Source organism: Podarcis cretensis, assembly GCF_951804945.1.
Source record: "Podarcis cretensis genome assembly, chromosome: 1".
In the NCBI taxonomy this organism is placed as follows: Eukaryota; Metazoa; Chordata; class Lepidosauria; order Squamata; family Lacertidae; genus Podarcis; species Podarcis cretensis.
In genome coordinates, this window is record NC_137170.1 from 30,785,745 (window position 1) to 30,800,022 (window position 14,278).

At 41.6% G+C, this 14,278-nt stretch overlaps 1 protein-coding gene across 7 annotated transcripts in view; it reads left to right on the forward strand.

Moving 5' to 3' along the window:
• Positions 1–14,278, forward strand: part of POMT2 (protein O-mannosyltransferase 2) — a 46,331-nt gene that overhangs the window by 5,547 nt on the left and 26,506 nt on the right. For all 7 annotated transcript variants that reach the window (XM_079971999.1, XM_079971995.1, XM_079971994.1 and 4 more), the window contains exons 6-13: positions 46–205; positions 1,563–1,669; positions 4,831–4,913; positions 6,780–6,889; positions 8,045–8,111; positions 9,884–9,953; positions 10,600–10,678; positions 11,682–11,833. In XM_079971999.1, coding sequence (XP_079828125.1) covers positions 46–205; positions 1,563–1,669; positions 4,831–4,913; positions 6,780–6,889; positions 8,045–8,111; positions 9,884–9,953; positions 10,600–10,678; positions 11,682–11,833 — 828 coding nt within the window. The remainder of the gene's footprint in view (positions 1–45; positions 206–1,562; positions 1,670–4,830; positions 4,914–6,779; positions 6,890–8,044; positions 8,112–9,883; positions 9,954–10,599; positions 10,679–11,681; positions 11,834–14,278) is intronic.

Below are 14,278 nucleotides of genomic sequence, written 5' to 3' on the forward strand. Positions count from 1 at the left end.
AAAGTTTGTTATTCCAATAGGAAGTTTTTCAAATGTGTTTTTCAGACCCTTTTCTTCTCCCTGGTGGTTCTGGCTCTGTTTGACTGGGATAAACCTTGCTGGTGCAATAGGCGTGAAATTTGTTGGCCTTTTTGTAGTACTCCTGGTTGGACTGAACACTGTTTGTAATCTCTGGGAGCTTCTGGGAGACCTCAGTCTCTCACTGGTGAGTGTCTAGAATTTTTACTAGCTTTCAGTGTTTGTGGGGAAATGCATCATGAAAACATTGTACAGTCGTACCTTGGATCTCAAATGCCTTGGCTCCCGAACAAATCGGCTCCCAAATGATCGAAACCTGGAAGTGAGTGTTCCGGTTTTCGAACAACTTTCAGAAGTTGGACATCAGGTGCGGCTTCCAATTGGCTGCAGGAACTTCCTGCTGTCAATCAGAAGCTGTGCTGTAGTTGCTTCAGTCAGCCAGTAGTTACTGTATTGGAGCCAAGTGATGACCATGACAGAACATATTTAAAAACTGTCTGACATTCTAGATAAAGCTTCCTTCTGCATTACACATTAAAAGATTGCTATTGTTCATTCAAGGAGACTGTTGCCCCCTGAGTTGTTCTTGTTTTCATTTCCACTTTACACTGAGTAGCTTAAGGTTAAGCATACACTATAGAGTTCTGCAAATAGTTTTTTATGAGAAAATGCTGCTAGATAGAGGCCTTTGATTTGCTGTATCTAATGTGCTGTAATGGGAAGGCTGAAGTTGTTTTGACCTTCAATACGACGATACAGTTCATAGTCTGCAGATTAGATTTTGGCATACACAATGTCCTTATGGGTTTTGCAAGTTCTGCAGGTTGAGCTACTTTTCTGAAGATGAATCTTCAGTCAGTTCATTTTTTCACAAAGAGGATTTTTTCCAGACTTAAATAACTTGTCAAGGTAGCAGCTGAATTCAGCAGTGGGCTTAAATTATTTTTAGCCTGCATTTAGAAGTCATCAATTATGACACAGGCTGACCTTGGTGATAAATGCTATTAAATCTGTGTCTCATTAGTAGCAAGGAAATTGTTTTTTTGCCATCCATAATGCTGTTTATTCAAGCCTAGCTTAGAGGTGCTATTATTCTTCTGGGATCAGCTTCTCAGATTGTTTGAAGTTACAAAATCCAATTTATTCCACCTACTATCCTTTCTATATAGGGTAAACATTCTTTCTGCTATGAGGTTTGCCTCTCCTGGTTTAAATAAGTGTAGTCCAATGACAAAGAGTATCAGCTTCTGAAAAGGTCTGCTTCTAATGTCAGGTCAGTTAATTACATTTGAAATAGGACAAATTCATCTTCCTTAAGTCTCCTGCCCACAGATGGCTGCAGTGTAATTAGAGTTGCGCCATTGCCAGCAAAACTCTATGAGTCTTAACAATATGCAAATAAATGTACTAACTCCACAAGAGGAATTGATGGAGTAGCCAACTGGTGCAGTCTTTATAGCTTGCTTGGTTAGGTGTACTCAAGAGATGTGTATAAAGAAACCTGCCTAAACGGTGCTGCAACTGTTCTGAATTCTTTGTTGCAGGTCACTCTGGGGAGGCACTTCCTGGCTCGTGCGCTCTGCCTCATTATGCTGCCCCTTGCTCTCTATACTGCTATGTTTGCTGTTCATTTTGCAGTGCTAAATAGAAGGTATTTCTCCTCACTTTTCTGTCAGAAAGAAAACACACATATGACAACATTAGCTCAATTCAGGCATTGTGCCAAACCATGCTTAAGGAAGCTTAACTGATAAACCATAACACTGGTCAACAACAAATTTGTTGTCTGCGTTTTTTCAGTTGATTTAGGACGAATCTGATGTGCTGAATCCAAAAATCACATTGGTTTTGCTCAATCAGGTCAAGTTTTTGAGCTATGGCCACATGTTGTTTTTTTACGTTTTTGTTCACATGTACGCTTGTGTGGAGCATTTTAGAAGAAGTTGGTGGGGGTAAAATGCCATGCTGAATAATTGTTTTGATTGGAAATGATTATTTTAATGACAAGAAGTATTCAGGTCCGATAGTTCTGGGTGATTATGTTGAAAAGGGATCAGTTTGAAGTCATAAAACCTCGAAATCTTCCAAAAATTGGTGCAGCAAAGCATAAAGTTGGGGGATCAAAACTAAGTTAATGGGGCAGCCGCCCCACAAAGTATCCTGATCTTCAATCAGCATGTTGTCCTGTAGCTCATTGTGATGAAATTCCAGTGCATATCTTCGGATAACTTCCTGACATTAGTGATGAAGATGCCTCCAGTGTTGAAGGACATGAAGAAGAAGAAGTGGTTCTTGAAGATGATGCTCCACATCCATTTTCCCGAAAGGAGTTGAATGATCTAGTTCGCGACCTCAGCTTGTCAAAGGACTCTGCCGAGCTGTTGGCATCCAGATTGAAGGAAAAAAACCTCTCTGACAGTGCTCGCATCAGCTTCTTCCGCAACAGGCATCAAGAGTACCTCCGTTTTTTTTCGGAAGAGAAGGACTTGGTGTACTGTACAGATATTGCGCAGCTTCTGCTCAAGCTTGGAGTGCCACAGTATGAACCCAAAGATTGGAGACTGTTCATTGACAGCAGCAAGCAATCACTGAAATGTGTTCTGCTACACAACGGCAACCAGTTTGCCTCTATAACCCTGGCTCATTCGAGTACACTGAAGGAGAACTATGAAGCAGTGAAGTGTGTGCTGGAGAAAATTGGTTATGATCAGTATAAGTGGTTTATTTGTGTTGACTTGAAGATGGTGAACTTTTTGTTGGGACAACAGTCTGGCTTCAACAAGTACCCATGTTTTCTGTGCATGTGGGATAGTAGGGACCGTGCTCAGCATTACACAAAGAAGGACTGGCCTGTGCAGGAGGAATTGGTGCCTTGCAAAGAAAGGAACGTCTTCAACGACCCTCTGGTGGACAGAGACAGAATACTCTTCCCACGGCTGCACATCAAGCTCGGCTTAATCAAGCAGTTCACCAAGGCTCTGGACAAGGATGGTGACTGCTTCACTTACTTGTGCCAGGCTTTTCCAGGATTGACCATGGAGAAGTTGAAAGCTGGCATCTTTGATGGTCCTCAGAACCGTCAGCTCATCAGAGATCCAGAGTTCGGAAAGTTAATGAACGAAGTGGAACTGGAAGCGTGGAAGGCATTTGTTCTGGTAGTGAAGAACTTTCTTGGCAACAATAAGGCCGGAAACTACGCAGAACTTGTCAACAACATGCTGACTGCTTTCAGAAACCTGGGCTGCAACATGAGCGTCAAGATGCACCACCTATTTTCACATATGGACCGGTTTCCTGAGAACCTGGGTTCAGTGAGTGACAAGCAGGGGGAGAGATTCCATCAGGACATGAAAGAGATGGAGACCAGGTATCAGGGTCGCTGGGACGCAGTCATGATGGCTGACTACTGTTGGACTCTGAAGAGAGACCTCCCTGCTGCTGAGCATTCCAGGAGTTCCAAGAAACGGAAGTTCAAGCCCAGAAGCTTGAAAAATGGTGAAGCAACATGCAATTTATGTGTACTTACCGTTATCAATGCCCACCATTCAGTTTACAGTAAACCTGACCTGATGGAGAGAAACGGATGCCATTTCCTGATTCAGCAGTGCAATAATACCCTAAATCAGTTGTAGAAATCTAGACAACATTCAAAAAGTAAAAAAATTGTTGCCCAGTGAATTGACAATTGGCTAGCCAGTGGGTTTGAAGCTTGAGGGTATTGCTAGCTATTGTTCAGACTTTTGGCACAATATTTGAATTGACAAACATGAAAGCAGACAAGCTCTGTGTTCTAAACTATGGTGTTGTTTGGTGCGATGTTTGAATTGAGCCATAATTCTAATGAAGTTGTATTTTTATGCAAGGCAGGCAAGTCATGGTAATAGCTGTTTTAGGAATTCTACATGGTGTTCCAGCTCTGTTTAGTTATGCCTCAATATTTAACCTGATCCATGTGTGCATTAATTTCTGTGGAGTCTTGAGTGTAGACCTGTGTCTTCACACATGGTGGCTTTATCATCACTGACCAGTTAGCATTTGAGTGACCGGATCAGGCATGGTTGTTTCATGATTTTGTTGTGGACACTTGCCTACCTCTTATGTTACATTGTCCTTTACTAATAAATAATGGAAAGAAGACTGAAAAGTGATTGTTTAATTTTTTTTAAAAAAAATCTGTCACACTTTTCAACAAGTGGTATTAGCCAAAGTACTTGAGCCAATGTTGGCTTTGTGATTCACCAGTCAATTTTCTGGGTGATAGGCATGTTGAATTCAGTGGTTTATTCTGTGTATGACTTTGCTGGATATTGGTTTCTGTCAAATACCACTGACCTTCTAAAATGACAATATTCACCAAGCTTCTGACCACAGTATTTACTCCCATTTTACTGCCTAGACCTGTTTGTCATGCTTAAGAGTAAGCTGTTAACCCCACTAGTGAAGAAAAATGATGGGCCAGAAAAGTTCTAATCCTGCAGGTCAGCATGTAAGTTTGAGGTACATGCTGGGGGGTGTTTTAGGAAATACTCAACCAAATATCTCACTTAAATTAGGCTTTCCTCAGGATTGTTTACTTGCATTGTACTTGGGCACAATTGATCACTTAATTGATGTAAATCAGAAGGTAGCTGAAGGTTGCTTGTGTGTCAGCCGAATGACCCAGATTTTTGTAGACATCAAAGGAAATTGGGAACATCCTGTGCGCTGACAGGCCAGTGCTGTTATGTTTCCTGCTTATTAAATTATATGCTTAAAACTCTTTCCATTTGTCTCCATGCACGCATAATTTACATACACTTGGTTTTTCCCCAGTGGGCCTGGTGATGGTTTTTTCAGCTCTGGATTTCAGTCTCGGCTGATTGGAAACAACCTTCATAACATGTCTGTTCCGGAGTGTGAGTATCTAGATACTTGAGGGAACCAATGCTCTAATGAACACTCTGTATCCAAGCAAATAAAAAACTCTCCTGTGTTTTTAAGAGAACACAGGGTGGATGCTAAAGCAAATGCAAAGTATTTGTCACATGTCTTTTTGTTCTTTAGTGTGTTTGGAATGGTGATCTGAACCACCTTGGAATTATTTCTGAACATTTTGATCTTTGTCACTTATGGGTTTGGAGTGGAAAGTTTAGAACTGAGCACAAGTGTGGCGGAAGCATATAAAATGCATAATGAGAGAGTTGATGGAACCTCAAAAGATGCAAAAAAACAAATGAATGGAACAGTAACTTTTAATTATATATTTCTGTATCTGAATAAAACGAGTTGTAGTTCTTGGCACCACCTTGGAGAAATCCTGATCTGCTAAACTAAATTGGCAGACTGTGTCTGAAACCAGTGTAAATGTGTGTCATCTTGATTCAGTAGTTACATGCTAGTGATTTCCCAACTGGCATCTTTTCTTTGTAGGGTGAGACTGTTGCCTAACAGCTATTGTGCTACCTGGACCATTCTATACCCTCTAGTTACATTAAATAAGTGGCACTTGGTTACCAGTACAGTTAACAGAGTTTTGGGGAAATGTGGACCCCTATTGTACCCAAGCAGCAGAGGTGGGAGTGCAGAGAGGCAGTGATAATTGGGGGGATAAATTGTTGTCACTGCACCTCCTTCACTTCAGCCTATTAGCTAAGGATGTGCTGTCAGAGTGTTTCTTCTGTGGTTATTTGATTCCCCGCTCCCTGCACAACAGGAAGAAAAAGCAAAACATCTAGAAAGAATAAGAAACATGTGATTTTAAATCTGCAGAAATCAACAGGAATATTTGGGGGCAGGTGGAGTGTGTGGGTTTCTGATGTTTTTCCAAGAAAAGTTGGCTGTATCTACAAAAACAAATTCTGGAATTATTTCACCTAATTAATGAAGGCACATATCTTTTTAAAATGCTGTTATCTTCTTAAACCTAAAAGATTGGGTGGACTATTCTGAAATAACGTCTCTGAATACCTTCCTCATTGCTCAAATTCCACATCTTAAAGTATCTGCTTCTATATGAGAATTTGATTTCCCAATGGATTTTGCTAATGATGGTAAATTACACTGGAAGTTGTTGGGTTTTTTTGCAAGTCAATGTGGACTAGTGAAAGTTCAACTTTTCTTGAAATGGCAGCTGCAGTCACACCAGACCATGATGGCAGCCACATGATGATTCTGTGGTGTCAGCAGTTTCACAGCACAGTGGAATCTTGGTCATGATTAATGACTGTGTATCCTGCACCCTTGTGGTTGGTTTTATGCAAGCATTTCTAGTACACAGGTGCCAATATGTTTTACTTACAAAATTATACACCACCCTCTCCCAAAACATCACGGTAGTGTATTGCAACATAAACACATTTAAAAGCAATACAAAGCAGTCATTAAAATGACTGGCTACTTGGGACATTTTAGATAACCCCATGGGCCTGTTGCCATAAGAGAGGCTCCAAGAGGTGTCCTGAAAGTAAGAAGAATGGTGGGGGGGGGGGAAGGATGCCTGTCAAATGTCTGCTGCAAGAGCGTTCCATAGCATGGGACCAGTAATACTAAATGCTCAACTCCAATGAAGGGTGTTTGTGCCTCTGTAACACAGAGGACGCCTGTCAAATGTCTGCTGCAAGAGCGTTCCATAGCATGGGACCAGTAATACTAAATGCTCAACTCCAATGAAGGGTGTTTGCGCCTCTGTAACACAGAGGACAACTAACAACACAACTTATTTGTGTTCCATTTGCAATACCGTCTTAGGTGAATGACCTTAAACCATTGCTCTCTTCCTTTAGACTTGGCCTATGGCTCTGTGATAACAATGAAAAACCTTCGTATGGCAGGCGGATACCTTCACTCACACTGGCACCTGTATCCTGAGGGTGTGGGAGCACGGCAGCAGCAGGTCAGTGAATTGTTGGAATGTCACATTTTGCTGGTGTTGCCGTAAGCCACTCATGTGACTAAAACACTGGAAAGGTGTGTGTGCACGTTTGCTTTCGAAGTTCGCAGGTGTATAAGCCCTTCCTGTGTTGTTTTCAGACACGGCAGTGCCTTGCAGAAATACTTCTAGATGGCTTAGAAGTCAAAATCTGAGACCTGTGCTGTTTCAGCTGCTTCATGTCCTCTCAGTACAAATAATGGTTGTTTCATGTTCCTCTCTTGCTATGGATTTTATACAGCATCTTTGCAGCCTGAAAGTCTTGTGTAGTTTTTGAGGAGATCTGTTAGTATTATCGGTAGCTAATAGTCTTGATGGCAGTATCCCTTTGTAGACCCCTCACTAGGGAACAACAGCAGGAAAGGGCTATTGCACTTATGCCCTGCTTGTAACCTTCCCAGATGCACCTGGTTCGCCAGTTTGGTGAACAGGAGGCTGGGTTATGGATTATCTAGGCTTTTTCCCTGTCCCCGCAGGTCTTGTACCACTTGCTTGCAGGACTGGAGTAGTTCACACAATCAATAGAATACAAGTCTTCTCCAAAAGCACTTCCATCATATGGCAGTGATATTGAGCCCAAGGAGTCCAGAGTGAATTCTTAGGAAGACTAACAGGGGTGAGAATAAGGCAGGGAGCATTGCTGTAGACTTTGGCAGTATAGATTCCTGGTTCCATGCATTTTTTAATTCAAATAGAGTTGACTTCAAATATTATATTGTATCACAGTTGTGTGCACAACACATTGATGTAAAAGCCTATGTCCAGCACAAAAATAACTGGACACTTGGGGGGTGAAGTGTCACAGGGTGGAAATAACACCCCCAAAGTCAAATATGCATCTTGGATCATACATGGATTTGGCTTCTTTGGAAAATGCATTTTTAAAATGCATTTAAAAACGCAATAAATCATAAAAGCAGTAGCTTTGCTGCTATTCACAACAAACTACAATTGCTTTCTGTGTGTGTGTGTGTGTGTGTGTGTGCGCGCGCGCGCATCGGTTACAAACCTGGTCATTCAGAAATGCATAGCATTGCCTTTGTCTGTAGTGAATGGACAAAGACTAGACTGCTTGTATTTTTGAAGGGATGGAATGCAATGACTTCTCTGTGCTTCTAGGTCACTGCATATTTGCATAAGGACCTGAATAACTTGTGGATTATAAAGAAACACAACATGAAAGGAGGTAACTCGAGAATAAAACAATGTAATATGTAACTGTTTTTTTCCTTTTTCAAGATAATTGATCTCCTTTTTCCCTAAGAGTTTTAGTTTCTTTTCTAAATCTGCGGGGTTACTATATTGGTTTGTTTGTTTGTTTGTTTGTTTGTTTCATTTATATTCTGCCTCTCCTCCTGTAAGGCATTCCAAGTAGCATACATTCTTTTCCTTCACTTATTGTATAAACTGGGCTGTGTTTGATACCCCTCTGAGGCAGCATATTCAGTGGTGCATCTCTTTCTTGCTGAAGGTGCGTGGTCCACTGGGTTCTGGGTAAAGGGGAGTGTGGATGCCATTCTCTGCCCTTTCATGCCTGTGGTCTTGTCTGTGACTATGGACGTAAGGGGAAGGGCAGCATCTACTTGTTCTCAGGCCCTGTGGACTTGCCTGTCCTGAATGGGTGCCGAAACACAGAACATCAAGATCTGTCTCCTAGTGCTTCTTTTTGAGTCTTCTCAAGACTGCCTTGGAGGGGCACACTTGCCACTTCTGTTTATTTTTATAATTCATTTTTTACATTCATATCCACCTTTCTTCTGAGAAGGTCAAGGTGCTGTACATAGGATCATAGAATTGTAGAGTTGGAATGGACCAACCACCTGCAATACAGGAATCTTTTGCCTAACGTGGGACTCGAACCCACAAGCCTGGGATTAAGAGTCATACACTGTACCGACTGAGCTATCCCAGCAATTCATGCTTTCTCTTCCTCCCCATTTTATCCTCACAACAACCCTATGAAGTAGGTTAGGCTGAGATACTATAGCTGGCCAAAGGTCACCCGAGTGAGCTTCATGGCTGAGAAGAAATTTGAACTCTTGTCTCCCAGGTCCTAGTCCAGCCACTCCAGTGAACTGTCTTGTGCCATGTCTAGTGGCAAATTAGATCTGATATATAATAAACTCGGTTCCTTATTGTGAGGAGGTCATTATACAAGGTTTTTGCAAGCTTTTTAAATAGTGTAGTAGCGCTGGAAGGCAAGTTTTGGCATGCATGCCTCTTGGTGGCATGGGCTAGTGATGGCAACATAGATGAATTGGATAAGCATTTGAGGTTGTATTTTTAGGCAGTGGCAAAGCTGGCCCATTTCAAAGTATAAAATAAAATGTGGTGCCTCCCGATCTAATCCTGTGGTGCATCTACAACATAATACGCCCCTGAGAGATGCCCAGATTTATCTCTGCTGCCTGCTGTTTCATCAGTTTAACAGATGGTTTATATACTTTCAAATTGAAACATATTAGTGCAAAATTAAATCGTAGTTACCCCTTTTGTATAAAAGTATAAACACAAGAGACTCAGATCCAAGTTAGTAGTTGTGTAATCTAGCTGAATTAAAGTCTGGTCAGATCAGAATGAAATATTTCAAAAGGAAACTTGTCTTTAGTGCTGAACATAGTGCTGAACATAGCTCCTTGTTCATCTTGCTGGTTGTGGCCACAGTTTGAATGTTCGGGAATTTTAATGTTTTTCTAACACTTGCATGCTGTGGCATCCTAGGAAGAGTGCTGTCTTACTGGCGATACATTTTGTTTGCTGTTAGAGAAGCTTTTTATCATAATGATAATGTTGGAAAGTCATTGGAAATATTTCAGGGTTGTTGTTTTTTGTATTTGAACTAGAGATGTTGGAACGATGATATTTTTATGATGCTTTCCTAGTTTATTTGATATTGGCATTCTTACATCTTTTCCATCAGCCTCAGATTTCATGCTGTGACCTCTTCTGTTTCACCAGATCATTCAGACGCTTCCCTCCCTGTGGAGTTTGTAAGGCATGGAGACGTTATCCGTTTGGAACACAAAGAGTAAGCTGTTTAGGAAATGTGAGGATTGCTAATCGCCTGAAGTAGCAATTCTGGTTGAGTATGGTAATAGATATCTGGTCTGCCAGTAACTACACCATGGTTAGAACAGACCTTGTTGATGACTCTCTCTTCTGTGTGCTATCCCCTGATAGTCTTTGAAGTGCCATTAGATACTCTTTATTTGCACTAAGAAATTAACTTCACTAGTATTCCTGGAATCTACTACCGTGAGAGAGAATGTGGACCTCACTGTAAATAGTAATCTTGACGTGCAAATTTTGACAGAAACAGGTGGCAACCATTTTGCAGGGGGATTCTGTTCCCGGCCCCTGTGCGTGTCGGCGGAGCACACATAAATGGCCCCACCTCGTTCCGCCCCACCCAACCCCCATTCTTCTCCGCCCCCATCCTGCCCTCTTCTGGGCCCAGAAGGACCTGCTCATCGGTGATTGCGTGTCATTTGGATATGCCTAAAATGGTCACCGCCTGTATACTTGGCATAACATCTCTATAGTGTCACCATATTCAATTGTATTGAAGGTGACAGAAAATGTTTGAACCAAGTTTTCTTTAATTGAAATCAATTTTCAGCGCTCAAACTGTTCTAGGGATAAAATCAAACAATGTGATTTTATTTTAACTTTAGGACTTCTAGAAACCTGCACAGTCACCCTCATGAAGCCCCCTTGACGAGAAAGCATCTTCAGGTCACTGGGTATGGCATAGTAAGTGAACAAAGAGAAAACTTGATTCTGCCCGCCCTGGAATATATTCCCAGAACAAAGGGTTATTTCTCCTTTTGGGGTTTTCTTTCTTTTAAGCTGCTCAAAATCCATGATTCTTTCATAAAGAACAGGAAGCTGCAGTGTGAATTTTTAGCTCATATTAAAAAAAAACAACCCTGTATGAAACGCTTGAGATTATTCGAGAATACTGAGTGCCTCACCCTCATATAAACTACAGTGATGTAACATGAAATACAAAAGCCAACCTGTGCCAGCGCTTGACTTCAAGGAGTTATGGCTCTTTAAACAGCATGACTGAGTTTTATTGTCTTCTGCACTTGTTATGACCTATTGGTGTCTAGGTTGAAGGATGTACAACCATTAACCTTTATGAAATTATTTTTTTCTTTCATTCTTGTGAGGTGAAAAAGTGTATTATGGTAAACCTTTTCAGCAGTCAACTAACAGTTCTGTGTAACTTTTTAATCCAAATGTGGGGTGGAAGTGGGGGAGCAGCAGTGCAGTTTATTTATTGGCCCTAAAAAAGTGGAGGCAAAAAGAGCAGCAAAAACATTGCAATGTTTTGCACACCACAGTAAACCAAATTGTGGTCTACTGGGACAGTGCTGGCTCACTCACTCTCACTGTGTGCTGCTTTTAACACAGTGCAGTATGGCAGCTAACACAAGTTTTGACATAGCATGTTACCCCAGATCGTGGTTAAGGTGTCTCCTTCTTAATTATGATCTGCAACCATAAGACAAGCCTTGGTTAATAAACCAAGATGATCAAGGTGGCTGGAGCAACTCCCCTATGAGAAATGGCTACTTAATGCTGCTGTTTGGATAGGGCAATGCTGAAGGGCCTCATTAGCTCCTCACAAGTACTGCTACTGCCTTGAAGCTTCAGAAATCCATTCCTCTCTCATTCATAATAGCTCTTCTTTGTCTGTGTGTGTCCCCCCCCCCCCCGCCCTTTTTTTCTTGGTATGCACGTTTCCTAGAATGGAACTGGAGACTGCAATGATTTCTGGCGAATTGAGGTTGTGGGAAGAAAGACTGGGAAACGTATCAAAGTGCTACGTAGTCGGATCAGGCTGATTCACGTGGCTACAGGTTGCCTCTTGGGTTCAACTGGGAAGACGTTGCCAAAATGGTAAATATCCAGGAGTCATTTTTCATGGAATTCTTGAGCCTGAAGGGACCTCCAGAGAAAGGCAGCACATATCCTTCTTTATGTCCTCTTTTTTAAATATGTGATTCAGTGCATTTGGGGCTGCATCGTAGAAAACAGATGCATTGCTGAAGGCTCTTCCGACGCTTGAGATGATTTAAAGTGAGTGACCAGTGTCATGTGCAGCAGGAACGGCAACATTGTCTTTACTCTTTGGCTTTTGTCACTTGAAATATATATTTTCAGGATCCATGCTGTTCTTGTGATGGTAATTTGTTTTAAACTGTTTTTAATAATGTGTTTTGAAATTGCTGTAACCTGTTCTGGGACCTTATAGCGAAGGACAGGTAAGAAGAAGAAGAAAAAGAAGAATTTGGACTTGATACCCCGCCTTTCACTCCCCTTAAGGAGTCTGAAAGCGGCTAATCATCTCCTTTCCCTTCCTCCTCCACAACAAACACTCTGTGAGGTGAGTGAGGCTAAGAGACTTCAGAGAAGTGTGACTGGCCCAAGGTCACCCAGCAGCTGCATGTGGAGGAGCGGGGACGCGAACCTGGTTCACCATATTATGAGTTCACCGCTCTTAACCACTACACCACGCTGGCTGAAAACATGCGCATTCCTTCCTGCTGTGACTTGGATTCGAACCGAGGTTGCTGTGGCCACAACACAGAGTACTAACCACTATACGATCACGGCAAGCTATGCAGGAAATAATAACAATCGTAATAGTAATAAGACAAGCCCCATTGCAACCAGCTCACTGTCACTCCAGCATGGTAATGAGTTCTTTTCTAGTTCCAAATATGGTTGTCTGTCATATCCCTGAGTATGAGGAAAACACATCCATAAAATCTTTTCAAAATGTGTTTGAGAGCATTTCCATGCCATCCAGTGTTCTTTTCCTGATTGCGCTATTCATTTTGCCTGCAAAGTATTCCTTTATTTATCTATCTCACACAGCTGCCATCACTTGTTAGGGATTATTATAGCTATTATTATACACCCACCTTGTGGTCACCAAACTGTCAAAGGATTAGCTACTCTTTTCCCGCTTCACTTCAACTCTTACACTCATTTACTTATTTGTTCAAACCTATTTCCCCTTCTGCCACAGTATATATTTAAATGACTGGTTAATAATAAACCTCAGATCACTCACCAGTAGCTGTGGCAAAAAATTGCGAGGCACCACTTAAAAGCAGAACAACAATGTAATATGCGTTTTAGCTTTGGTTAACAAATAATAAAAATGAAGGGTTATGCTTAGTTTGAAAGGTTACTATATAATGAACTTAACTTGGCTACTGTTACTTTAAAATAACTGTCCATTCTGCCAGGTTACTATGTTACTGCCACTTTAAAAAGATATCACTGGAAGAACCATTTCCTCCTCTCCTGCCCCATTTAAACGAAGAGCCAGAAACCTTTTCCTTGGCCATCATGCTCTGAACACTCTCAGGCTTCAACCCAGACCCCTTCCAAAGTCTTTAGCAGGACACAGCAACCACATTTACCTCAGGCAGTGCACAGTGCCTGCAGACCCGTGGCTTCTAAGTGCCCTCTTGGGACCTCTCTGGCTCAGTGGGGCGAGGCAGAATGTCCACTGTATTGTTCAGCATAGCCCCATATCTGTCTGCCTGTTCCTTTTTGAGCACAGTCTCGTTTCTTTATTAAGAAATAGGACAAAGTAATTGAATATTAGGGCCGAAGCCCAAATGTCGCTTATCTTCTGTCCCTCAATTGTGCTGCCTTGTAGGTGTTTGGTTACTATAAAAGTCCTCACTATTAATTTGGATCCTAAGTTAAGTTAATTTAAGGAAGTTCACAGATGGAAGGATTAAGTTAATTTAAGGAAGTTCACAGATGGAAGGATTTTTGCCCCGTCCTTTTCCCTGTAGCCACCTGAAGCCCCCAAAACACCTTTCCAAAAGTTGCGGGGCGGGGGGGGTGACCCTCCTGAGCAATGTAGAATCAGGTATGTGATATAGCAGGAGGAGAAGGCAGGAATCTTAAGTGAATTTCCTTAAATTAACTTGCCTTTTATATGCTGTGTGAGAGAAAGCATCAGTTAACTTCTAGCAGTCATTTATTTCTCTTTTATACATAGTGTTCCTTAGCTATCCTTCTAATGAGTTTTAGTTGCCATGCAATTGTCTGTACTAAAAGCTTTGTAATAGCAGAAAATTCTCCTCTGAAAATGTTTGGCTTATTTACTTGCCAGGTCACATGTTTTGAACAGTCAATATAATTGCTTTCTAACAAAAAGGATCAATGGACTTTTTTGTTGTGCAAGTTGCTAGGGAAGAGCAGGTGCGGGGAACAAAAAGCTCTTCTGAATGCTTTGGCTGTCCTCTGCCTGCACAATGGTGTATATGTGTGCTTTGGTCTCTATGTAAGTGGATCTGCTTGTCAAAGCTGAACTCG